The 26,331-nt window shown below is 57.7% G+C and overlaps 1 protein-coding gene across 1 annotated transcript in view; it reads right to left on the bottom strand.

Annotated features, from left to right (window-relative positions):
* CACNA1I (calcium voltage-gated channel subunit alpha1 I) overlaps positions 1 to 26,331 on the bottom strand; it is a 106,231-nt gene that overhangs the window by 12,800 nt on the left and 67,100 nt on the right. The window contains exons 9-27 of the mRNA XM_065923864.1: positions 24,817 to 25,241; positions 15,460 to 15,611; positions 14,490 to 14,675; positions 14,063 to 14,180; positions 13,309 to 13,464; positions 12,737 to 12,830; positions 11,882 to 12,084; positions 10,767 to 11,234; positions 10,333 to 10,433; positions 9,513 to 9,636; positions 9,174 to 9,242; positions 8,488 to 8,672; positions 7,920 to 8,046; positions 6,237 to 6,362; positions 4,813 to 4,902; positions 3,170 to 3,362; positions 2,457 to 2,608; positions 1,072 to 1,181; positions 349 to 482 (exon numbers count right to left, since the gene is read on the bottom strand). Coding sequence (XP_065779936.1) covers positions 349 to 482; positions 1,072 to 1,181; positions 2,457 to 2,608; positions 3,170 to 3,362; positions 4,813 to 4,902; positions 6,237 to 6,362; positions 7,920 to 8,046; positions 8,488 to 8,672; positions 9,174 to 9,242; positions 9,513 to 9,636; positions 10,333 to 10,433; positions 10,767 to 11,234; positions 11,882 to 12,084; positions 12,737 to 12,830; positions 13,309 to 13,464; positions 14,063 to 14,180; positions 14,490 to 14,675; positions 15,460 to 15,611; positions 24,817 to 25,241 — 3,213 coding nt within the window. The remainder of the gene's footprint in view (positions 1 to 348; positions 483 to 1,071; positions 1,182 to 2,456; positions 2,609 to 3,169; positions 3,363 to 4,812; positions 4,903 to 6,236; positions 6,363 to 7,919; positions 8,047 to 8,487; positions 8,673 to 9,173; positions 9,243 to 9,512; positions 9,637 to 10,332; positions 10,434 to 10,766; positions 11,235 to 11,881; positions 12,085 to 12,736; positions 12,831 to 13,308; positions 13,465 to 14,062; positions 14,181 to 14,489; positions 14,676 to 15,459; positions 15,612 to 24,816; positions 25,242 to 26,331) is intronic.

Here is a 26,331-nt window from a genome sequence, read left to right as displayed (position 1 = left end):
GTGAGCCCAGAGGCAGGAGGTTTTTTGAAACAAGTATAAGGACAGCCTTGGGGCAAAAGGGAGGCTTCTGGGAGAAGAAAGAGGATTTCAAGGACAGGGTGTCCCAGCCAGAGCTGGAGAAAGGCTGGTGAGGACCCAGTGTCTTCTTGGCGCCACTGGGTACCCAACCTGAGACTGGGCCACGCTGGGCAGGGTGTCACATGGAGGGGGCATGCCAGGGTGCAGTACAGAGCTGTCAGGACGGGGGCATGTGTGGGCATACAGCATGGGGGCGTTGAGTGTGTGTCAGGGATGGGCTCCTATTCCCCTGCTCAGCAGGCGGCCCATCCTGCCCCACCCGACCCTCACCCCGGGCGATGCGCAGGACCCGCATGATCCGGATGATGGTGGGGTTGATGGGCAGCGCCGCGTTGATCTCAATCTCCTCCAGCGTGATGCCCATGACCGACAGCAGCACAATGGCCAGGTCCAGCTGGTTCCACCTATGAGGCCAGGCAGAGGAGGGCGGGAGTAAGACGCAGGGCGAGAGGCACTTGAGTTTAGACACACTCCAGCTGGGAGGAGTTTCCCAGCCCTCCACCCTCCTGCCGTAGCCCTCGGGGATCCCTAACAGCCCCTCCAGATCCCAGGGGTTCCAGCTCCCTCGCTGCCCCCTACCCCCAACCCCACCACAGCCTCTATCCCTCAAGCAAGAGGCTGACCAGGCTAAAGGAACATCTGAGGAGGAATGGGTTCTGACTCCTAGGGCTGAATCTTGAGCCAGCTGCTCCCTCTGTGCGGCCTTGGGCTAGTCCATCAACCTCTCTGACCTCCACCTGTTCCCTCTGAAAAGAAGGACTCACATGAGGTATGCCCTGCTCTACCTGCGGGGTACGGAGGACCCACGAGAGGGGTTCGGCAGAATGCCCTGCACCCGTCAGGGCTGAGGCAGCACCCGGGGTCAGTGGCCATCAGTCCTCAGATTCCAGTGGTTCCTCTCCTCCAGCTGCTCCGAGTTTCCCTGGGGTCAGGACTGCTTCCCCCTCCTGCATTGCACTCTACGCTGCCTCAGCCCATTCCAGTTTTGCTCACCGGTCCTTGAAGAAGCGTCTCAGACCAAACGCCACCAGCTTCAGCACAGCCTCCAGCACAAAGACAGTGGTGAACATGTAGTTGCAGTACTTGAGGGCTGTCTCCAGAGACTGCAGGAGCAACAAAGAGAAGCATGATCCAGGCCCCATGACCCATCTGCCACCTTTACTCCAGTTAGAAAAATCTCTGCCTTGTAAGGGGAGAATTTCCTTCATTCACATTTAGTGCAATGGTTTACATATCTGCTTTTACTCTGCCCACCTTACTTAAAGTACACTATTTATTTTAGAGTGCTGTTTCCTTTTCCTTATTTCTGCTGGTCTGGTCCAATTACCACTCAGTGGAGGCAGTATGGGGTAATGGTTAAGGTAGCGGTTAAGAACCAGACCACTTATTAATCGATGTGCATTCAGACTCAGTACTTATTCCTCGTTTGCAGCCTTGGCAAGTCACTTGACTTCTTCAGGACTTAGTTTTCCAGTCTACGAATTGGGGATGATAATAGCACCCACCTTAGAAAGTAACTATCAAAATTAAACGAGGCAATAGTCCAAGACCAGACAGAATAAATACTTGGTTAATATGAACTTATTCCATTTCTTCATGTTAATTTAGAAGTTCTACCATTACTGCTGCATTCCATCAACGGTTGCGTTCTTTTGCCTGCACTCATTGTATCTCACTCCTACCATTTAAACTAACATATCGATTCCTCATCTGGAGGCTCTGCTCTCCCCTCTTCCCCCACTCCAGTAAGACTTCTCAGAGACTCGCCCCTACATAACACACCCCTCATGTCCCTCGTGAACACTGCCTGCAGCCAGCTGGGAACGGGTCACCTCTCCTACCCCAGGGTTTGCCCTCAGTGGCCCTGCCCCTCTGCCAGGCTCCAGATGCCCAGTGGTAGTGGAGCCAGGTGGCAAACCAAAGTTCCAGTCCCGCCTCACTCACTGGCTGAATGACTTGGGCAGCGTATTTTACGTCTCTGAGCCTCGGTTTCTTTATCTACAAAATCTGGGGAAAGCCCGCCACACACACACATGAAGGCTGCTGCGAGGATTAGAGAGTTAACATCTGTAGTATGCACTGCAAAGAGTCTCGGTGAACACAGCCCAGCTGTTGTCACCCATGTTCAAGGCTGGACCTGAACGTCACTGCCCACCCTACTCCCACCCCATCCCACCCCACTCACCAGGACCTTTCCCTGGAAAGGAGTGACCTCTCCCTCTCATCACTCATCCATCCTACCAGGCCCTGAGCTTCTTAAGCACAGGACCCCGTGTAGGACCTGCTCAGACCCTGGCCCGCCCACCCCTGGGGTGGGGTCCCGCTGAGGACCCGACCCCGCCATGTGATCTCGGGCCAGGGGCCAGGCTGGGGCTCACCGTGGGCTGGTTGTAGTGCTCCAGGGACATGGTGACCACGTTGAGGCAGATGATGCAGGTGATGAAGATGTCCAGGTAGTGGCTGGTGCACATGGAGTGGATGAGCAGCCTCGTGGGACAGTACGTGGCATAGTAGGGCAGCCGCTGGGCCTCTGCAGGGGTGTGGGGTGAGGGGCACAGACCACGGAGGGTTGGGGCAGAGGTGGGGGCAGAGCACACGGAGGGAGAGCCGGAGCGGAGGGGGGAGGCGAGGGGGAGATCGGGTCCACCCCAGGCCCTGGGAGTCAGCTAGGTCCACCCCACCCAGCCAGGGCACCTCGAGGAAAAGGGGTTAGAACGTGAGGCAGGGTGGCAAAGAGGGACCCTGACTGTCCTCATCCACCCCAAATGTGCCCATTCAGGGGCTCTGGGTCTGCTGGGGGCAGGATTGGGGTCCCTCGGCTCAGGGCTGGGCATCTGGGCTCTGTCTCTGCCCTCTGCCTGCATTGAGCTGCAAGGCCTCGTTCAGGCGGGCAGTGGGGTCACCATCAGACTCTGAATGGACACTGATGACAGAGGTCAGGTCAGGCAGACACTGGGGAAGGGCGAGGCCAGGGGCACAGAGACCTCCGTTCCCTCTGGGTCCAGAGGCCCAGTGGCTGCGGTCAGGCCCAGGCCTCCGCAGAGCAGCGGGCAGAGGAGCCATCCCCCTCCCCCGCAGGTCACCCACTCACTCCGGCGCTTCTTCTCCAGCCGCCGCAGCCGCTTCTCCTCGCGCCGCCGTGCCTCCTCGGCCTCCTGGTGCTGCCGGCACTTGTGAAAGTTCTCCACCACGACGCCCACGAACATGTTGAGCACGAAGAAGCTGACGATGAGCAGGAAGGAGATGAAGTAGAGCAGCATCCAGGGGTTGTGGTTGGGCACGGGCTGCGGGGACCAGACGGGGCTGAGGGAGGCTGGCAGGGCACCCCGGGGCCCACTGCAAGGGGTGCCCTCCCTCGCCGAGCCTCCATGCAGGGGGGCACCAGGAGCAGCCTCCTGGGCAACTGGGAGATTTGCAGGAGGTGAAGGTAGGAAGTGCCCACCCTGCCTGGTACAAGGATGGTGCTCAGCAAAGACAGTGCCCCCTTCCCTGCCATCTGTCTTCTTCCCCTACCCACCATCTATTCATCAACCCACTGACCTATCCATTCATCCACTCATTCTTCCATTTACCCATCCATCATCCACTCATTTACCCATTTACTCATCCATCCATTCATTCATCTGTTTACCCATCTATCCAGTTATTCATCCATGTGCTCATCATCCATTTATTCATCCAACCATTCATTCATTTATTCATTCATCTAGAAACAAACCAGGAAACAAAGCAGCCAGCAGAGGAGTGATCACAGCCCTGATGGTGTGTGTGTGTGTGTGTATCTGTGTGTGTCCATGTGTGTGTTAGTGGGGGTGGCAGGCAGGAAGAGTGTACAGACAGAAAAATGGAAGGTGATGTCATCATGTGTTCTCATTCCTCCACATCCCCAAACTCCACCTCTATGACCACTCCAGAGCCGTCCAGGGTGAGGCCAAGAGCCCGAGGGGGCCTACAGGCCTAGGGGCATCTCCAGCTCTGATGCCCTCACTGAGTGGGTCCTGTCACAACCTAGAGCATCTCCCTGCTCCTTCTCCCGATGACTCCCACAGTCAGGACACTGCTGACCCTGATCAGCCATGTGTATTGCCTAAGGCCCCCGCCTAGCCCCTGAGGGGACCCCTGCTCTCAGAGGGATCTTGGGGGTGAGGGCTCAGACCCAGCCTCCTCTCTGACCCCTTCCACCCTCCCAATCCCAAATCCATCCTCACCCAGCAGCCCCAGGAGGCTCCCACAAGTTCACCTCACTGTTACCCCATCACTGATGCCCACTGCCCTCCACTCCAGCCCCAGCTGTGCAGCTAGGCCTTCCTGACCTTCCTGCCCTGCTTACCTCCTCCACCTGCCTCTTGCCACTCTCCTTCCACCTCCTACCCCCGGCCCTGGCCTCATGACGCCCTGAGCCTGTCACTGGCCCTCCCAGGCGTGCACCTGCTGTCCTTGCAGCTGGTCCGACCCCGGGCCTCCTCTTACTCTCGCTTCTCCACCCACAGGCTCTGCAGCCCTCCGGGCAGAGCCGGCTCACAGCGCTCTCCCTGCAGAGAGCAGGCTTGTGGAAGCAAACGGAGCACAGACTTACACCAGCCAGAGTCCAGCCCTAACGGGGAGGGTGCTGGCCAGGACAGGGAGGGGTGGGTATGGCTGACAGTGGGAGACACCCACTTCAGACCCCGGGGGCCCCAAAGACACCATATCCCTCCCCTGTTGCCCGGGCAGACCCGGCCCAGCCGCGCCCACCTGCTGGTCCACCGCGACAGCGTCCAGTCCATTGTACATAATGTTCACCCAGCCATCCTTGGAGGCCAGCACAAAGAGGGACATGAGGGCCTGGAAGACACGGGAGGAAGGGGGACGGGGAGGTGGCATGGGCAGCTCAGGCTGCATCTGGCCCCTCGGAGGCACAGAGAGGCCTTCCCCAAGTCCAGGGCAGAGCTGTGTCCTCGGCCGACGGACCTTTGCTGAGGACAGACCGTGTGCCTGCCCTGTGTCCCGCAGGCACCGCTGCAGGAGGACGAGCACTGGACTGGGAGTCCTGGGCTCCAGTCTCAGCTCTGACATTAACCGGGCAAAAAATTCATGACATGTTTTCTCCTCACCCACAGAATGGCACTAACCCTTTAGGGCCTGCCTGCCACATTGGCTGGGAGGATCAACGGAGACTTTAAACTGGAAGGTGCCTGAAAACATGAGGGGCCCTGCCTCTAGCGCCTGAAACAGGAGCTCTTGAGAGAAGTCAGGATCAGCCCAAGGTCTGCCACTCACTGGCTGTGTTCCATCATGTCTCTGGGCCCCAGCTTCTCTGTCTATAAATGGCAGTATTGAGCATCACTAATGATATTAGAAACAGAGGTGATCCCCAGGAGATGGCCAACCAAGGCTTCTACATGGACAGCAGGACAAAGCATCCACGGCAGAGGTCTCCTGCCCTATACTGGCCCCTCCGTCCTATCCATCCAGGCCTCAGACACTTCCTCTTCACTTCCCAGAGGGAAAGGTGCTGAGGGCTGCCTGAAAAGGGCTCAGGCCCAGGAGCAGAACAGGGGACAAAAAGGGAGCCCTCTCTATCAGAGAGGCATACGAAGTCCTTACAGCTCTAGGGGCAAATGTCCCCATGAACCCTTAGATCACAGAGGCCTGAAGTGCAGAGAGCCTGGGGACCTTGGAATTACAGACCTGCTATCACTGCTCGCATTTACAGATGAAGACACTGAAGCACAGAGAAGGGCAGAACTGGCCTGAGGGCACACAGCTGCAAAGAGGTCCAGGAAGGGACTTAAGGTTCCAGGCTATGCTGGAACCTCCCACATGGTTCTGCGGGGACCTACTCAGGAGTCTAAGGTCATCAGCCTGCCATTAAACAGATTTTCCAGAATGGAAAAGGGCTGGGTGCGGGAAGAGGACCAGGAGCCAAAGTCCACTAAAGCACTTACTAAATGCCAAGCACCTGCCAGACACTCTGTATTCAGGGTCCCCAAGCCTCACACTACCTGTGAACAGAGTTCTACCCCTACCCATTCTACAGAAAAGAAAGTCAAGGCTTGAAAAGCAGAAGCCCTGGCCGGGGAGGACTGGAGCCTGGTCTGTAGGCCTGCTGGCACTGAGGAGCTGTCGCCCCCACCCATGTGGGCTGGGTCAGGTCAAGAGCAGGAGGGGGTGCTCACCTGGCCCAGATTGTCGAAGTTGTACTTATGATGGACCCAGCGGTAGTTGGCAGCCACGCAGTCGGAGCGGTTGGTGATGTTGCGGGTGTCCACACCCAGACAGTGGTAGAATTTGCCCTTGAAGAGCTGGGGGTAGGGACACAGGGCTAGTAACCATCTAGCCAGTGCTCCCGGGGGGGTGCAATTGGGGTGCAAATCAGAAGAGGGACCTGCCCCTCCAGGGACACTGTGCATGCCTGAGCCAACCCCCTCCACCCCACCCGCCCTCCAAGTCCTCCGGCATGAGGCAGGGCTACGCTCATCTCGTCTCACAGGTGAGAAAACTGAGACCCAGTGATGTCAGGTTAATTTCCCAAAGTCATTTCAGGTTCAGGAAGTGGCAGAGCCAAAGTTCACAGCCTGGTCTGATTCCCAGCTCGTCCACAGCCCCCAGAGAACAGACCCCAGTACGCACACTGGGGATTCCGGCAGGGACTCCACACAAGAAATGGTCTGTACGTCTCCAAGGGAGAGAGAGGAAGAAGCAAGGGGACCCTTAGGGACCCAAGCCCTCTCCATGTCAACTGCCTGGAAGGGGCAGATCCACTGTCTGCACGAAGCCCTTCCTGCCCAGGAAGCCACGTTGTGGTCTCTCAGGGACCCCAAAGCACACCTGTGAACAGGGTCCCTCCAAAGCTACAGCCCGGAACACAGGGCCAGTGGGGAGCCTGGGGTCTCAGGACAGGGCCCGGACCCTCAAGAAACAGGGTCTCAGTGGCAGCTGGGACCACAGAAGACCCAGGTCATTCTGGCCACTCCCCGACACACAGTCTACGGTCTGTACCCCCTCCTCCCTGTCCAGCCCTGAAAGTGAAAGTCGCTCAGTCGTGTCCGACTCTTTGTGACCCCATGCACTATATTCAGGCCAGAATACTGGAGTGGGTAGCCTTTCCATTCTCCAGGGAATCTTCCCCACCCAGGGATTGAACTCAGGCCTCCCACATTGCAGGTGAATTCTTTACCAGCTGAGCCACAAGGGAAGCCCAAGAATACTGGAGTGGGTAGCCTATCCCTGCTCCAGCAGATCTTCCCAACCCAGGAATTGAACTGAGGTCTCCTGCATGGCAGGTGGATTCTTTACCAACTGAGCTATGAGAGAAGCCCTACCCTATTCCCAGACTGGGCTAAACCAAAATCTGAATCAGCTCAGGGCCCTGCCTGGGTCAGAGGTTCTCCATGGTGCCCACCCCAGTGAAGCCAAGCTGCCCTTCCAGGTCTCACCCGCCTTGGTCCAGCTTACCTCTCCATGCCAGTCGGAGCTCCAGGACTCTCTCCACCAGTGCTCTGCTTGTCCCCACCTCCCCATGTGTCCATCTGCCCCGACATACATTGCCCCCACTGTGACCTGCCCAAACCACTTGTCTTTCAAGGCCCAGTGAAAAGGCCACCTCCTTCCCCATTGTCCCCAGTCCAGCCCCATGTTCCTGCCTCCCTTGGCCCCCTGTGATCCCATTTACCCTACCTGCTCTGCACTCAGCCCTTTGGGCCCTGTCTGCCTCCCTGCCTGGAATGGGAGCTCCCTGCTGGCAGGGACCACGGCCTCTCCACCAGGGCATCTGGCACAAGGTCCTGAGAGCTGGGCAGGAGCGTAGAGCCTCTTCCTCAACTACAGAGCCCAGCCTACTGCCGGCCCAGCCCCCTCACCTGCACCCCCAGGATGCCAAAGATGATGAAGAAGGCGCAGCAGATGAGGACGATGTTCCCGATGGGTTTTAGGGAGGAGATGAGTGTCTCCACCACCAGCTTCAGGCCAGGTGCCCGGCTGATGACACTGCAGACAGGGAGGGGCCAAGGATACCATGAGCCATCAGCCAGGCCCGGGACAGCCCCTACTAGGCCAGAGCCACCAGAGCAGAGGCCCCCAGGCCACAGTTTATATGCACAGCAAGACACAGTGCTTTTACCCCAATCCCTTGGGATACATACCGCACCCTCCTCTAGATACTAGAGGGCCAGAGATGGCAGTGAGCCCCCCAAGGACACACAGAGAGTGGGTAGCAGCCCTGGGGACCACCTTCAGCCCCCGCCTTCCAGCACCTGCTGCAGGCCCCGCCCCAGGAGCAGGGCCCACAGCCCGGGGTTCAGATGGTGCCCGGCACATGCTACAGAGGACCGTGTGGGTCGGGAGCGGGACAGTGAGGGGTCCATTTAGACCATGGGAGATCCCTCGGGCAGTGCCTGGATTCCCCATCCGCAGGGGTGGGGTCCTCACCGCAGGGGTCGTAGGGTGCGCAGGAGCCGCAGGACCCGGAGGACGCCCAGGATCTTGGCTCCCCCAGCCGAGGCCACGGACACCACAATGTCGATGATTGACACAAAGACGAGGAAGCCGTCTAGTACGTTCCAGCTGCTGCGCAGATAGGCCTGCTCCCCGAAGTACAGGCCCAGCGAGACCACCTGGGGGCGGGGCGATGGGCAGGGTCAGGTAGGTGTCAGGGGAGCAGGTGGGCAGGAGTGGATGCGTCCACTGCCACCCCTCCGAAGGCAGGTTATAGCTGTCCCCTTACCCAAGGAGTCACTCCCTGAAGCACAGGCCCACGGCTGCCCAGTTCCCTTCTCCCCACACATCTGCTAACCCCCATTGGAAGCCAAGCACTCCCAGAAGCATCCTAGACAGAACCCTCTCCTGTGCCTCTACCCACGCCTCCAGCAGGTACCTCCATGACACTGGAAATGCGTTATGAGCGCTCGCCTGGCAGACATGAAGCTGACCTCGTCCCCCTCCTCCTTCCACCGCCCCAGGAGCCCAACCCAGTGACTGGCACCAAGTGGGGATGGGCCTCCAACGCCCCCTGTGGAATGCTGCTGAGGGGCAAGTGGGTGACCAGCTGACGGAGGCTGGACCAGAGCCTGGGGCCCGGACAGGGGGAAGGAGAGGTCCCAGGTGAAGTCAGGTACCTTCAGGGTCATCTCGCCCACGAAGATAGCTGTGAAGATGTAGTTGGACACAGTGAGGAAGATGCGTTCCTGAAAGATTCAGGAGAGGCCGTGGGTCCAGGAGCTCCCAGAACTGCCAGCCTCTGCCTTCAGCCAAGGGGCACCCAGGAGAGGCTGCCACTTCACAGTCCATGGAGGCGGCCCCCTCTCCAGAGGCCAGCTCCCAGCCACACCTCCCTCTGTGGCATCCGGCCTCGTAGAGATCTCCAACCCCAGTCCGGCATGCCATCCCACAGCAGGCCCTGGCAGCCTGTCTCTCTGCCTTGTCCCCTGCACCGCCTGAAGGCCCCAGCCACTCACGGTGCTGCCGGCCTCAATCTGGGGCCGCTCCAGGGCGATGGTGATGCAGTTGAGGAAGATGAAGGCCAGGACGACATAGTCGAAGAGCTTGTGGGCGATGACGGTCTGACACAGGACCCGGAACCTGGGCAGGGCGGGCAGGGGGGCCACGTGAGTGTTGGTTTGTCCCTTACCCTGGCCGGAAGGAAGGCAGGAGGCCCAGGCACACACGGGGACCAGGGTGGCCTGGAGGAAGCTGACCCTTCTCTTCTGGACACACCACAGGTGGCGATTTCACATCTTCTCAGGATGCCACCTTCGCTGACCACACTGCAAGCGCCTAGCACCCCAGGATGAAGGGCGCCCACCTAGCCTCCACACTCAAAGCTTTCCAAACACCATCTCATGTCCCTGAGTCTTGTCCTCAGCTATATGGGCACACATGGCCAGATACCCTCAGCTCCTGCCCCCAGGCCTTTCCTCAGGCTACTCTCTCCACCTGGACTGGCCTCCACCCTCTCACACCTCCTTCTTCATCTGCAGAATGTTGTCTGCTTCCAGAGCCCAGCACAAAGGCCACCTTCTCCAGGAAGCCCCTTGATGCCCTCTCCAGAGGGAAGCACCCCAGGATCTCAGAAGATTTATCCAACCCGGAGCCCAGGAACGGCTTAGGGTAGAGAAGATGTTCAGAAAAGCCCCCACCCAAACCCCTTCCTCCCCTGCAGGCTCTGCGGTATAAGGGATGCCCCCGCAATGGTCCTGCTTGGCTTGGCAGAAGTCTCTCCCTCCCAGACACGTCAACCCTCTACACTAACCACACCCCAAGCCTGGCCCTGCCCACCTGTTCTCAGGGGAGAAAAGGTAGACGGACCAATCCTCGCGGACTTCACACCAGTCAGGCTTGTAGACGTCAATCATCTTGCGGACTCGGAAGCACAGAGTCTGCCAAGAGAAGGCCACGGGGTCAGGCAGGTCAGCACTGCCCAGAGTTGCTCACCTCCACCCATCCTGGCCATCTAGCAGAGTGTGGCCACTGAATGACCTCTGAACTCTCCTAGCAAGACCAGAATCCTCGCCCCACCCAGGGTAGGCCAGAAGGGCTTCTGTGCCAGGGGCAGGCCCAGCTCAGAGGTGGGCAGTCCAGGCCCCGCCCCCTGCTCACACACCTGAAGTCCTCTCCCCACAGCCACGCCCATTTAGGCGGAGCCCCATTCAAGCCCGGCCCCTCGGCCCCTCGCTCTTGTATGCCGGCTCTCCAGAGCCCCGCGCACTCACGTAGTCGATCTCCTCCTCATCCTCCCCGCGATCCCGGCGGTCATCCATCTTGGTGAAGACGTCCTTGGCGATGCTGGGCATCCTTCCATTGCAGTCCTCGTGCCCAGGGGCCGGGCCCGCCACCCTCCAGGCCGCCCGGGAGTGGGTGCCCACGGCGGGCACCAGCTCGGCCAGGTCCACCGAGTCTCTGGTGTCGAGGGACAGCGTCCGGCGGTGGTGGCGGTGACGATGCGCCGGGTGGGGACCATGATGCGCGTGGTGGGCGTGCGGGGCGTGCAGGGGCGCGGCCCGCAGCGGGCCCTCGTCCCGAGCACCCTCGCAGCCCCGGGTGCCGCCACGCTCAGCGGAGAGCAGGGATTCATGCTCCGCCGACGGTGGCTTGTGCTTGAGGCTGTTCCAGCTGGAGCGACTGCTGGCCCAGGCCCCGCTGCGGCCCCACGGCCCGTAGTAGGAGCTCCGAGAGCTGGACTGGGAGGAAGGCCGGGGCTCTGGTCAACGCCATCACACACAGTCACGGCTGTGACTGAAGGCAACCTGCACACCCGCTGAGGCCCAAAGGGAGCCACCCACCTGGCCACTGGGGGACAGAATGGGCTAGACCCCAGGAGACCTGTCCTGCTCTGCCTCTCATTCCATCCTCATCTTGGGACATTTGGTCTCCTCCACCCCGTGGTTCTGTCCCTCCTGCCGCTTCACTTCTCAGTGAGAAAGGTATAGCAAGTTAGAGCATCTGCCCATTTTAGAGGAAAGGAAACTGGAGGCTTAGAGAAGCGTTGTAACTTGGCCATGGTTACAAAGCTTGGTGGTGGCAGAGGCCAGACTGAAGCTCAGGTCTCCCCAACCCCAAGACCGAGCTCTTTACCCTGTACATTGCTGCTAAGACAAAAACCCAACTCTACACCAGACCCACTGGCACTTGTTCATTCATTCCTTGTTCCCTGGGCACCCAGGAATGAAATGACATGGTCCCTGCCTGGTTCTGGCTGGGCAGTCTGGTGTCCTAAACCTAGGTACCAGTCTGAGGCTGGTACCAGACTGGCAGACACATCTTCTCTGGGTCACTCTGCACACACCCGGCAGGAAGTAGCCATCCAGAGCACCCCACAAGGACTCACCAGGGAGCGCTGGTCGTAGCTCACCCTCCCCAGTGACATGACACTGCTCTTGCGGGAGCCCAGGGCCATTAGCACAGGGTCTGGCTGCAGTGAGAGGCGGGGAGCAGATGCTGCAGCCCCAGTGGGGCCCAGATGTCCACCCAGTGGAAGATTGGGGTCCAGGTGCCCATTGGGGGTCATGGGGATTGGGCAGAGCTTGGGATCTGGAGGGTTCAGATAGAGACAGAAGGAGGGGCAGACAAGAGCAAAAGAAGCCATGAGACAAAGAAACAGACATGGACAGTAACAGAAAAGAAGAATTTTTCTGGAGAGACCTCCTCCACCAGGAAGTCCTCCTGGTCAGAACCCATTACATGTGCCTCCCCTATGCCCATCTCCAAGGCTCTCAACTTTACATTTGGATGAGTGAAGACCTTGCCTTCCATGTTTAGATGCCAGTTCTGGGCTTCACCCAACATGGGAGCCTCACTCCTGTGCTCATTGCAGGAAGAAGGCAGAGCCTGTCTAGCCTAGTTGCTGAGAAGGACACAGCATGGGCTGGGGAGGTTTCTTCCCAGCTGCCCAGAAGCACTCAACAGAACCCAGGCATCCTGAGGCCCAAAACTCTTCCTAACAGGCCAGCTGTGTGGAGGGGTGAGGGTGGGCTGCATGCCTAGCATTCAGGAGAGCCATGACTGTCACTGACCTTTTTGAGATTCAGCATTTCTGTCTATTATAAACATAAACAACAAACCATAGAGAGTTAGCTGTCCTGGAGCCTTGGCTTGAGGGGAAACCAGATGCTGTACCGTCTGCCCGCTTGGACCTCTGGGGAAAAGTCCTGGCCTCCCAGGTGATGAATGGAAATCTGTTTACCTCCACTGCTCTCCAGGCCCTCCTGGAACTTATCGAACTCCTCCATGTTGGATGAGCTCTGGTCCTCGTCCGAGTACGAGCGATTGGCATCACCCTGGGAGACCGTCCCTCACATTGGAACGAAAGTCAGTTTAGCCCTTCCCTCCCTCCTGAATTTTTCAATGGGTGTTTTTACCATTCCCCACCACCACCATTTTACAGATGGGAAAACTGAGGCTCAGAAAAAGGAAGTGAGAAGCTAATGAAGACCTCGGCCAGAAACCCACATCTGCCCGACAACAAGTGTCCCCCAGGTTTAGAAAATGGAGCACCCCAGATCCTGGGGACTCTAGGATCTCAGAGATGGAGAGACTTATTCCTACATCCCTGGGGGATAGACAGGGGTCCTAGATTCATCCTTCACTTGCATGCTTCCTGTGATGGGAAGCTCACTACCTCACTGGTAACCCTCCTCTGGAGAACCATTGCCTGCTAGATGTTTGAATTGTGGTCCTCCTCTATCCAGGCCACCCCCCCCAACCAGTCTCATACAGGCCCCAAAGGGGTGCTTCCTCCACCAGGGCCACAGTCACCTCCGCCTGGAAGCCCTCCACCAGGATGGCCACCAGCAGGTTGAAGAGCACATAGTTGCCGAAGGTCATGAGGGCCACGAAGTAGAGGGAGGCCCAGGGGGAAGTGGAAGCCATGCCGTTGTAGAGGACGACGTTCCAGTCCTCCTGGGTGAGGATCTGTGCGGGGTGGGAATTGACTGCTCAGCCCCCGAGCATCCCCAGGCCCCAGCCCACTGGCTGTCTTAGGTGCAGGCAGGCGGCAGCCCATACACACCTACAGCATTCTCTCCCACACACGCATGCACACCCAGGGTCCTCGCATATCATGGCCTTGGCTGGAGCATATAGCCACAGATACAAGTGCATGCGCATGTGTGCAGACATGCGTGCGCGCGCGCGCACACACACACACACCTTGCTCTTCCCGCTGCCTGGTCTGCCCACACCCTCAAGGCCTGCATCACACACTTCTGCCCTGACACTCGCTCCCCAGTCACCAGCACGCCCTCCAAGCTGGCCTGACAATCCCACCCCCACGACCACAGTACCCATGAGGAAACGGTTTCAGGGAAGAATCCTAACCCCAAAGCCTCGGGGCAGGAGTGGATGCACCGGGACGGGCACCAGGCCCTCATAGCCAGAGCTGCGGCACTCTGGCCGCTGGAGGCTGGGGTTGAGGGGCCTCCTTGCAGGCTGCTGCTCTTTCCCGGGCTCTCTGAGGCTGGGGGCACCTCCAAAAAGCGACAGACACCCGTGGACACAGGCTGGGGCTCACCTGGAACACTGTGACGATGGCCCACAGCAGGGAGTCAAAGTTCTTCCTGTCGGGGACCGTGTCTCCCGTGTCCGTGCGGAGGCTGAATTTGCAGCCAAAGATGTGCATCCCTAGGATGCTGAAGGAAGGATGGAGGTGGCTCAAGGGACTCACACACATACCAAGCTCTCTGCCCGCCCATCCTGTTTAATTCTCAGAACAGCCCACTAAGAGGAGAAGTGCCAGAGCTGGTTCCATTTTACAGATATGAACACTGAGGCTCAGAGGGGCAGGATTTGCCCAGAGCCATCAGGGATGAAGTGACGGTGCCAGGATTCACACCCAGGTCTGGGGTGCTGCCTGGAGAAGCTCAGTCACACTCCCCCAGGCCCCTGCCCACGGCCCTGGCAGGCCGCACGGGTGTGGCCCCAGGGTAGGCAGGGCTCACCTGAAGATGAAGATGAAGAGCATCAGCAGCATGCAGAAGGTGGCCACGTTGTCCATGGTCTTCATGAGCACCACGAGCTGGCGCCGCAGCGCGGGCATGAAGCGCACCAGCTTCAGCACCCGCAGCAGCCGGAAAGTACGCAGCACTGACAGCCCGCCGTCCGCCTGCCCCACGATCTCCCAGATGCTGTGGCCAGGCCAGTAGGCAGGGTGGGGAGGGGAGAGAGGCAGGAGGGGTCAGCGGGAGGCGGGGATGAGGGCAGAGGAAGAAGGGAGGGTGGGGAGGCGGAGATGGACACCTGTTCATCCGCTCGTTCACCCAATAGATGTTTGACAGGTCATTGCAGCTCGTGGCACCCTAAACCCGGGGCTCTGAACCTGGATTCCACGGACCGCCCCCTTCAAGAAGTCTACAGCCCATGAATATCGCTGACCTCTTTTTGAGATTCAACATTCCTTTAATTATGAAGGCAGAGAATTAATTAGCAGTCCCTATGACCCTGTGGCCAGTCGAAATCACTGGTAGTTTTCTATCACGTGATGGCGGATACAGACATTTCCAGACATTAGTTATGCTCATCCTTTCTCTGGAATGTGGTTGTCATGGACCCACTACTATTGATCTTGATATTTAATTCATTCATCCAGAAGCACGTCTATATTGATAAATCACACATTTTCAAATATTTTCATTCTGGCATAATTAACTTTCTTAGATCTTATGTACTTTATTTACATTCATAGTTGGATGGCATCACTGACTCAATAGACATGAGTTTGAGCAAACTCCGGGAGATAATGAAGCATAGGGAAGCCTGGCGTGCTGCAGTCCATGGGGTTGCAAAGAGTCGGACATGACTGAGCGACTGAACAACAATTTCATTTACTGGCTGAGGTCAGTGCATTTAATCCCCCTCCCGCTTCGCTCTATTTCTAAGCCCGCAGGCTGCAGGGGGAGGCGAGGTCAGCACCTGATGATGACGATGATGCTGTCAAAGATGTTGTAGGGGTTGCGCAGGTAGTCGAAGAGCCCAAAGGCGGCCAGCTTCAGCAGCATCTCCAGGGCAAACATGCTGGTGAAGACCACGTTGCAGATCTCCAGGATGTTGGTCAGCTCCTCAGGCTGTGGGGATGTTGGGGCAGGGGACGGGGACCCGGTCAGGCTAGAGGGCAGCCATGGATCCCCCACTCTGGACACCCATCAGCTCTCAAACCCCCAGGGAGGCCTGGCTCTGCCACCCTGGCCCCATGGCCTGCAGGTCAGTGTCCTCTCTGGACCTCCATCCTCCCCCTGCATTTGGCTTCTGCATCATCTCTGCTGCCCCAAGAGGTCTACTGAGATGGGAACCCATGGGGCCGACCTTCCATCAATCGGACAATGATGCCCGTACTGCCGACTGAGGGCCACATTATGATACCCATTTTACAGATAAGGAAGCTAAGGCTCAGAAGGCAGCCTGAGGTCACACAGTTAGATACAGAGGAAGACAGGAAGGCAAACCAGTGACTGCTGAAATCCCTGTTTGCCCACAACACTAACCCATTTAGTGAGTGTGTGCAGGACCTGTTCTGTGCAATTCCTAAGTATCGTGTCACTCAGGCCCTCACAAGAGCCCATCTGTATGCAGGTCAAGCAGCAACAGTTAGAAAACCAGACATGGAATAATGGACTGGCCCCAAACTGGGAAAGAAGTATGTCAAGGCTGAATACTGTCACCCTGCTTACTTAACTTATATGCAGAGCATATCATGCTAAACGCCAGATTGGATGAAGCACAAGCTGGAACCGAAACTGCCAGGAGAAATATCAATATGCTCAGATATGTAGATGACACCACCCTTATGACAGAAAGCAAAGAGGAACTAAAGAGCCTCTTGATGAAAGTGAAAGAGGAACGTGAAAAAGCTGGCTAAAAACTCAACGTTCATAAATCGAAGATCATGCATGGCATCCACTCCCTTCCTTCATGGCAAATAGATGGGTAAACAATGGAAATAGTGAGAGACTTTATTTTCTTGTGCTCCAAAATCACTTCAGATGGTGATTGCAGCCATGAAATTAAAAGATGCTGATTCCTTGGAAGGAAAGTTATGACCAACCTAGATAGCATATTAAAAAGCAGAGACATTACTTTTCCAACAAAGGTCCATTTAGTCAAGGCTATGGTTTTTCCAGTAGTCATGTATGGATGTGAGAGCTGGACCATAAAGAAGCCTGAGCGCTGAAGAATTGATGCTTTTGAACTGTGGTGTTGGAGAAAACTCTTGAGAGACCCTTGAACCGCAAGGAGATCAAACCAGTCAATCCTAAAGGTAATCAATCCTGAATATTCATTGAAAGGACTGATGCTGAAGCTCCAATACTTTGGCCACCTGATGCGAAGAGCTGACTCATAAGAAGAGACCCTGATGCTGGGAAAGATTGAAGGCAGGAGGAGAAGGGGACGACAGAGAATAAGATTGTTGGATGGCATCACCAACTTGATGGACATGAGTTTGAACAAGCTCCAGAAGATGGTGATGGACAGGGAAGCCTGGCATGCTGCAGTCCACAGGGTCGCAAAGAGACAGACACGACTGAGCGACTGAACTGAACTGAGCTGAAGAGCCCATTATGCCGATGAGGAGACAGGTTCAGAGAAGGCCAGTACCTGCCTGAGGAGGTACTGCAGAGCTAGTGCCTGGATTTGAACCCAGGCAGCCTGACTCCAAGGCTCTGCCCTTCACCCCTCCATACCCAGCCTTCCCCCCACCTCCTTCCTTCCTTAGCAATTGCCTTCTCAGGATTGTGGGTGGCTGGAGACCACCAGCTCTGCGAAGGGCAGACAGAGACCCTGCACCTACCATGTGCCACCATGGCTTTCAATACACTGGACCACCCGGTCAGTGGGGCTTACTTCACCTGCTGCTCAGAGGAGAACGCTAAGGTCCAGAGAGGTTGAAGGTCAAAGGGAAAGTCACTCAGTCGTGTCTGATTCTTTGCCACCCCATGGACTGTATGTAGCCCACCCGGCTCCTCTGTCCATGGGATTCTCCAGGCAAGAACACTGGAGAGGGTTGCCATTCCCTTCTCCAGGGGATCTTCCTGACCCAGGGATCAAACCCAGGTCTCCCGCATCGCAGGCAGATTCTTTACCATCTGAGCCATGAGGGAAGCCCCTGAAGGTCAAAGTCCCAGCTACTCAGAGGGAGACTAGCCCTTCTGTCCACAGACCGACCCTCTGCCCCTGGAGCTGTATGCTGCTGCTGCTGCTGCTGCTAAGTCGCTTCAGTCGTGTCCGACTCTGTGCGACCCCATAGACGGCAGCCCACCAGGCTCCACCGTCCCTGGGATTCTCCAACAAGAACACTGGAGAGGGTTGCCATTTCCTTCTAACTGCTAATTATTAACAGCACATGACACCCTTACAAGTGGAACTACCCGAGGAATCCCAGTGTATTAAACAAGCTACCCTACAGCCACGACTGGGGTGGGGTTCCAAGTCCATCCTCACTGCCCAGACCTCAGTTTCCTCATCCTTAAAATGAGAGATGGAGTGAGGGGAGGGCTACACAGGGCTCCAGCCCCTTCTCTCTCCACCCCTCTCCCCTCCCCTGGTTCTGCCAGGACTGGTGAAGTGTCTGGTCTCTACTCACCACCGGGTCAGGTTGTTCCTGCCCAAATCATGCAGCAGGAAAGGGCCATTTGTCAGGCCTGAGCTCAACCCCAACTCAATTACTGACACCTCAGCCACCCTGAGAGGCCACTCTTGTCATCTCCATTTTACAGATGAGGAAACTGAGGCTCAGAGAAGGAAACTGCCATGCTCAGAGTCACCTGGCAAGGCTGTGGCAGCGCCACCAAGTCAGACTCCAAACTGCGCTCCCAGTCCCCACCCCCACCCCAAACTCTTCCATCCATCCATTCACTCGTCCACTGTTGCAGGCTCTCCCCAGTGTCAGTCAAGCGCTGGGTTTGTGCTACCCAGGCTGGGTGGTGGTGAACCAGTCGGGACATTCTCCCTGCCCTTGCAGGCTCCACTGGCAAAGCCCATCATGAAAGTTAACACCCAGTCAGCAGGTGATCAAAACAGAGGGAAGTTGAAGGTGGTTTGGGCCATAGGGTCAGTGGAGTCTGGAGCAGCTTCCTGGAAGAAGCTGACATCTCAAGGAGACCTCAGAGCCAAAAGGGAGAGTGGTTAACAGGGAGAAGAGAAGGTGTCCAGGCAGAGAGACCAGCTGGAGTGAAGGCAGAGAGGTGGGAGAAATCCCAATATCGGGTTCGCCCACTCCAGCCCAGCTCTCCCACGGAGCACAGGGACTCAGGGCCTGACTTTGACTCCACTTGGGTCAAAAAGAGAAGAGAAAAAAAATAGCAACCCAGCATTCTGCTTCCCGCCTGGTGCCTGGGAAATCTAATAAAACTGCCAGCTCCTCTCAAGGCCAGATCAAAGGAGAAGGCACCATTTCCATCTGTAATTACATTTGACTCACAAAATGGTCCCAAAAGGGGAGTGGGATCCCAAGAGAGGCCCCCAGAGTGGGAAGGGCTGGGGCCCAGCATTCCAGGATGAGCCAGGCCCAGATGCTCTTGAGAGTCACCAATTTCCCAGCCCTCCAAATGGGAGATGAAAGATGTGACCGCTGACAGTCCACAACAGCGGTCACCACGGTAGGGGCCTCGCGCTGCCCGTGCGCCCGCCCACCCACAACTAATGGGAAGCCTGCCACCCGGCTCTCCCCAAAAGGTCACCCGCTTCCTCCCCTCCTCCCTCACAACAGCTGTTTCTCTAGTCAAGCGCACACCTGTTAATCTTTTTCTAATGGACCATCCATCATTCCTGCAAGCATTTTTCTGGGAGAGAGACTGATAGACACAGTCTAAGACAAACTTAGACACAGTGAATATGAGACCAAGTGGGGAGGCATATGGAGAGGAACAGGGCAGTCGTCAGAGAGATGGACAGAGACTCAAAAGACTGATGGACAGACAGACAAATATGGACCTGGGGAGTAAGAAGCAAATGCAGGGTGTGGAGAGACAAGATAAAGAGAGGAAAACAGAGATAAACAGAATGAAAGACTGAGATCATGACACTGGTTAAGTCAGAGACAGAGCCAGAAAGTGAGAGCGCTGAGGCAGACAGATAGACGGAGAAACTGCAGAGAGGTGGCTGGAGATGGCAAAGACCTACCCAGGGGAAGGGGAGGGGTGGAAGGGCAGAAAAACCAGGTTACACCAGAGGTGGGAGGATGGAGGGCCGATGAGCGGGGAGCTGCAACCTGGAGGAGAGGCTGGAAGCAGAGGCAGACAGGGCGGGGGTGTCCATCACCCCTGATGGACGCCAGGCTTGGGAGGGCTGGCGGCAGGGGCAGACAAGGGCCCAGCTAGGCAGGAACCTAAGCTGCCCCCAGGAACCCCTCGAGCCCAGCATCACCCCCATGATAACAACCCAGCTGGTGTTAAAAACATCCCCACATGCCAGGTGGCGCTAAGCACTTTCCATGAATTATTCCATCAAAGCTAAAACATTACCCTGTAGTAGCCCCATTTGACAGCCGGAAAACCTGAGACCCAGAGAGGGGAAGTGACTGCCCCTGGCCACACACAGGCAGTGGAAGAATTAGATCTCAAACCCAGGTCTCCTCCCTCTGGCCTGGCTACCGCCCCATGGTCCAGGTGCCTTCACCTGCCCTACCTTTCTGACTTGGGGCTCCAGTTCAGCACAGACTCACTGGCTTGCTTATAAGCCTTCCATGCCCCCCCCCCCCACTGCCCTAAGGATAAAGCCTGTCTCAAGACCCTTCATGAATGGACAGCCCCCAGGCCGCCTGGGCTGTCTGCCCTGGCCCATGTGCATATGCTCCTTGAGGGCTCAGGAGGGTCTGCCATAGGAATACCTACGTTCCTGGTGCCTGCATTTGTCTCTCCTCTGTCTACTGAAACCCCAGTCAGACCTCAGGATCCATCTCCAGTGCCACCACCTCCAGGAAGCCTTCCCTGACTGCAGTCCATGTTGGTGTATCTCTCCCCTAAGCCCCCATAGAGCTGAAATATCAGGCACTAAGCTACCTCATCTTTCTCTTCCCAGAGTCACCCCAGATCTAGGTTGGCAGTGACTTGACGAGACTGCTGAAGAGAATAAAACCTGTTCTGACCCATCCACTGATTTGGAGGCCTTGAATGCTGTCCCCTGGGACCTAGAGCCAGTGGACATGACCCAGCTGGCGTCAGCCCTGCCCTAGGGAGGCTTTCTGCACCCCTACCTTGCATTCCATTCAGCCTGGCTCTCGTTTTCTTTTTTTTGGCTGCACTGCAGCACATGAGATCTTAATTCCCCAAGCAGGACTCAAACCTGTGCCCCCTGCATTGGAAGGCAGAGCCTTTACCACTGGACCACGAGGGAAGTCTCTGATCCTCTGTGTTATCCGACATGGTGACCTTCCCCTAGTCTCAGGAAGGCCGTGCCCAGCTCGGAAGGAGTCATGGGCATGGGCAAGAGATTGCCAGGAGAGGGCGGGGCTGAGACAGCCTCCTTCCAGGAGCAGTGCCTCCCCTTCACCTCCTGTCAGCTTTCTGGAACCTCCAATTCAACCTCAGCATCTCGGAGCCCAGCGCTGACAGCTGCTCACCACGCCACGCTGGGCAAGTCAGTTCACCTCTCTGAGTCTCAGTTTCCCCACGTGCCCAGTGGGTACAAGGCACTCCCCCACCTGCCCCGGGGGCTGTCGAGAGGTCATACCAGGAAGAGATATGACAACACAGGAGAGCAGATGACGACGGAGGAATCTGGCTGCCCAAGCCATCCCCACCCAGCCGCCTGTCACGCAGACTCCGTCCCAGACGGTTCTGGCCCTCTCCCCTCCAGGGCTGCGCCGGGTCAGGAAAAGACTTCAGCACCATCTGACCGCCTCGGGGGTCACACACAGGCCCCTGCCTGGCTGACTCCCGCTTTTCCCGGTCACCTCCTCCCAGGCACAGAGTATCCGTGATCACAGGAACCCTGGTGACACGCCTTCGAGATCTTGGCAGCAGTGACCCCCTAAAGGCCGTGGGCACCCCCAGTCTTGCCTCTCATCTCAGCCCAGGGATGGCCCCTTCACAGACGGAAAAGGAAAGTGGCACCTGACTTCTGTCATGCCCTCGTCACCTGCCACCCCTGCCAGCCGGTGACCACGCCAAGCTCCCCGCCTGCAGGGTGTGCAGCCAGGGCCATATGAGGGACCCCCCAGGATGCCTCCCCTCTGAGTCCCCTCCCCTGCGGGAGACGGGCTGCATGTGTTCCCCGGCCTCCCATTCCCGCTCCCCACTTCTCTCCCTGCCCCTTGGCAGCCCTGGGCCACCTCTCTCTCTACCGGCACCACCTCAGACCGGAGTTGCTCAAAATAGACTCGGGGGCGGATCGCTTCCTGCCAGCACCGTCTGGGATGGGAGCGAGGGGCGTGGAGCAGAGCTACCCGCGCCCCACGAGCGGGCCCTTCGCGGAGCTCCACCAAACAATGGCTGCTGCTCAGAGCTGCTTTAAAGAGAATATTTTTAAAAATCTTCCCTCCCCCTCACTTTTTCCTTAATAATTTTTTTGAGCTCCAGATGATAGCTGGGTAAACTGACCCCAAGCGTGGTGTAGTGAAAGTTGTTCAGTCGTGTCTGACTCTTTGCGACCCCATGAACTGTCATGGAATTCTCCAGACCAGAATACTGAAGTGGGTAGCCTTTCCCTTCTCCAGGGATCGAACCCAGGTCTCTGGCATTGCAGCTGAATTCTTTACCAGCTGAGCCACAAGGGAAGCCCAAGAATACCCAAGCGTGGGTAGCCTGTCCCTTCTCCAGCGGATCTTCCCAACCCAGGAATTAAACCGGGGTCTCCTGCATTGCAGGTGGATTCTTTACCAACTGAGCTATGGGGGAAGCCCCAGGGATGGTGTGAGGTTTCAACAAAAGTTCACAAGCCATTCCTAACTAGTGGACTATGCGTCAGGCTTCTTAACCCATTTGACCCTCCCAGCTGCTCTGGGAGGAGAGGTTCGTGTGCCCACTTCCAGATGGGGCTACTGGCTGAAGGAGGCCAAGTGACTTGCCCAAAGTCACCCTGCTGGGCGACAGCAGAACCAAGGGATGAAGCAGCGGGTTTCAGCATTCCGGTGGTAGGCGTCAGGTTGGGGGGTGGGGCAGGTGGTGTTAATACCTGCTTTGGTGGTGAAGACTCAATACACCAGCTGGCTCAGGGCCTGGCGCTTAGTAGGAGCCAGGGAGCCAATCCCTATGAGGTAAAGGGCACGAAGTCAGGGCATCTGCTCATGGACAAGGAGGCCAGCGCGGCTCCTGTGAAGGGCAGAGGGTGCCAGTGAGGGCACCCCAGTGGGGAGACCAAGTGGGGCTTGGTACCAATGAGAAGAGCCCCCCCGCCTCCCGCCATCTGAAGTCTTAAGTGTTTGCCCAAAAGGATGCGGCAGAAGGAGAAGGCGGACAGGCCAGGCGGGGAGACCCTGAGAGGACTCGAGCAGGGACCATGGCCTGGCCTGAGTCTGGGGCTGGAGAGGGAGAAGCTGGACCCAGAGGTCAGAGCTGCGGCCACCGTGTTTCCTTGGAGGGATGGCTGAGAAGGTGGGAACCAGTGGTACAGTAGCAAACAGGCCTCTGAAAAATAGCTCTGATTTGCAGCATACGGCAGTTTCCACTGGGTGAATACCCCCGCCATGGCCAAACCATTTGAAAGGGTGGGCTTGCAAAATCCTGGAATCTGAGAAAACGGGCTCCTGTGAGCTGGTTCCACAAGCCATCAGCAGGGCCCGTGCTCAGGCCCTGGTGGGGCGGGACTGTGACCGGCTCCCTGGGTGCTGCTCCATCCAGAAGCTAGAGGCAGCACCCCCGCAGCACCAGTTCACTGCGGGGCCTTCCCCAGGGACACTGGGTCAGGCAAAGGCCAGGAGACTGGACCCGAGGCGAAGGGATCCAGGCTGCCAGTCCCACCAGCTTTACCCTTGCAGAAAGCCTCCCCACTGGCCCTCCCCAGAGACCCTCGTAATTAAGCCGGAATGGCTGGCAAACGGGCAGCTCTAAGCAGAGTGTGGCGGCAGCCCCAGGGGCCGCATTTAAGGAAATTGAATGGAGCCTGTGCCTGGTGAGCTAATGAAGAGGGAAATGAGAGTGGGGCCCGCCCCGGGGTGCTGTGGGCGGGTGGGGGGCCCCACAGAAAGAGGACCACCGGGAAGCCAAGGGGGTGTTGAAACTCTATACCCTGGCAGAGGGGGGGATGAAATCTGACCCCAACTGGCTGTGGGATCTCGGGTCAGTAACATCCCCTCCTTGGGCCTCAAGGCTTTCCTGCTCGCTCCTAGACAGAGTGCCTCAACAGTTGGGGTGCAGGTTAAGGGAGGGACCCCACCTAGCGTCTGGGGAACAGTGGGAGCCAGAAAATGATGTTTTTCCAAAAGAAGCCAGGGCTGGACTGACTTGTCCAGGCTGTCAGCCAAGTGTGAGCAATGGAGACATCTGTGCTAACCCCCTAGCCTTCCATCCTGCGCCCCCATAAATACCCCCTGGTACCACACATTCTCCCTGCGCTCCTGCCACCTTCTAGTAGCCATCCCCGCCCCCATGGGCGGCGATCTCCCCTTGGGGGACCCTTTCTCTGGACTCGCCTCACCTCTAAACCCTGGGCAGTACCCCCTGATGGCCCAGGGGACCTGGGACCCACCATTTAACTCCATCAACACGGTCTCTGCACCCCATGCCTCCAGAGCTGAAGACAGAAGAAGCCACAGGTTCAGCCAAGAAGGGAGATGGGGCAGCAGGTTAACCCTCAGTGCCGTGGGGCTGCAGTGATGGGGGCAGGAAGTGGGGCTGGGGGGTCAGGGATAGGAGGACGCCCCACCTGCTGAAGGCGTCTCATGGGTAGAGTATAAGGGGCTTTGACCGTCAGTGAAAAGGTCTGCATTTTGTGCCGAGGGCGACGGAGGGCGTGGAAGTTTGGGGCCAGGGCGCTCCCAGCCTCTGGAAAGACCACTCCAGGTGTTTTGGAGAGAAGAGACAGGAAGGCTCAGGTGCAGAGGTGAGGAACAGAAATGAGGATTCAGCAGGGACTGGTGGGGGACGGGCTATGGGTGACCTGGTGTCCACGCTGAGAGGGACAGGAAGTGCTACCCCTGGTTCTCACCCCAGGCGACCATTCGGTCACTCGTCCACCCTGAGCTCTGCCACCTCCTTGCCTCACCCTGGGCTGGGCACTGAGGTCATGTGGCTGAATGGGACCCAGGACAGGGGAGACAGACACACCGCGGGTGTGCGGCAGGCCCCAGGCACACACATGCCAGCCCACCCCGTGCCCCACCCCCCGCTCCCCACTGGCCTGCTGATGGTGCTCGATGCCCATGCTGACAGTGTTGACCAGAATAGCCATCATGATGCCCCGGTTGAAGTACTTGCTGTCCACGATGCCCCGCAGCTTGGCTCGTGTCTCCCGCCACACGTCTTCGCACAGCCGGGCCGCCCCGTCGGCCGGCCCCTCCTCGTCCTCCTTCCCCAGCTCCGAGGAGGCCCCGTCCTCACTGGTCCGGGCCACATCCGCGCCGGCTTCCTCCTCGCCGCCCCCTGAGTCGCCAGAGCCCGAGCCCTCCTGGCCCGAGTCGCTGCTGCTGCCCAGGCCTGAGGGCCGCCGTTCGGTCTCGTGCTGGCAGCAGGGGCAGTTGGTGGGGTCAGAGGCCAGCATGGCAGAGATGGGCTGCACCAGCGTGTGGGGCGTCGGGTCCAGGGGGCTGTGTCGGGGGCATAACTCTGGAAAGGAAGCAGAGGTCAGGGTCGGGCCCTCAGGTCACCCAGGAGATAGTCCCCACCTGCAGTCGGCCTGGCATAACCTGGGCCACCACCTGCGTGAGCCCGCAGGGTCTGTCTGGAACCCACCAGCGCTGCTTGGAGGCCGACGGTTCATGGTCCCTGGGGAAACGTGCTTCCCCTTCTGGGCTTTCCTGGCCCCCACGAAAAAGCAGGGACCAAAAGTCCCCACCTCACAGAGCCGTGGGGTGTGTTCTATTGGTTAAGATGCAGATGAGCCCTGAGGAGTGTCCTTGCTCCATCACTTCCTGGCCTGTGGCACCCCGAGATTAGTCACCAAAAGACCCTTCAGGTACCCCAGCCCATCCCCACTGTTTTGCTTCTCGACATCATGGAGCTTGGAAAATGGCTGAAAAGGCCGGCATGGAGGGTAGACACCTCTCAGAGGAAGCCAAGGTGGCCTCAACATTCCTCAATTCTCCTGGGGTCTATTGCATCCAGGGAAGAAGGAGGCAGGAGTCCTGGGCAAAGGAAAGTCCTCATTCTAGAAGCACCTCTCCCCGCCCCCAGGCTCCCCTCCACATAGCTGAGTCGAGGTGGGCCCTGGGGAGCGGGCAACAGGTCCCCACACGTGGCAGGGGCAGAAGCTGTCATCTCCGGGGCTGTCCCCGGAGTGGTGAGGAGCTAGGCCAGTATCGGATCCAAGTTCTATGATCCATGAACCATTTCAAAGAGGTGTCAGAGAGGCTCTGTCTGGGTGTTTGGTTCCTTCTTTATATTTGTCTATGTTTTCCTAGAATAAATGGGTTTTGCTTGTGTAGCAAAAAATATATAATGTTAAAGAGAAAGAAAGACCTGCAATGTCTACCCTTCATTTCCACGTTTGCTACCAAATACCCCTGGACAAGGCTCTCTGACTCACTCACCCTCTAGACTGGTGGGGCTGCCAGGGGTGGGTCCACCTCAGCATCGGAGATCAGATCAAAGCACTTCCCAGTCCAGCTGAGCATGGGGTCACCCCCCTAAGGCTTGTTTCCCAAGGAAGGGAGTTGGGGGAGACACAGAGGCCCAGGGCAGGGATATGACCTCCCTC

The sequence above is a fragment of the Muntiacus reevesi genome, chromosome 1 (assembly GCF_963930625.1).
Source record: "Muntiacus reevesi chromosome 1, mMunRee1.1, whole genome shotgun sequence".
Classification (NCBI taxonomy): domain Eukaryota; kingdom Metazoa; phylum Chordata; class Mammalia; order Artiodactyla; family Cervidae; genus Muntiacus; species Muntiacus reevesi.
Note: the sequence above shows the minus strand (reverse complement) of the source record. Positions and strands in the feature narration are given on the sequence as shown.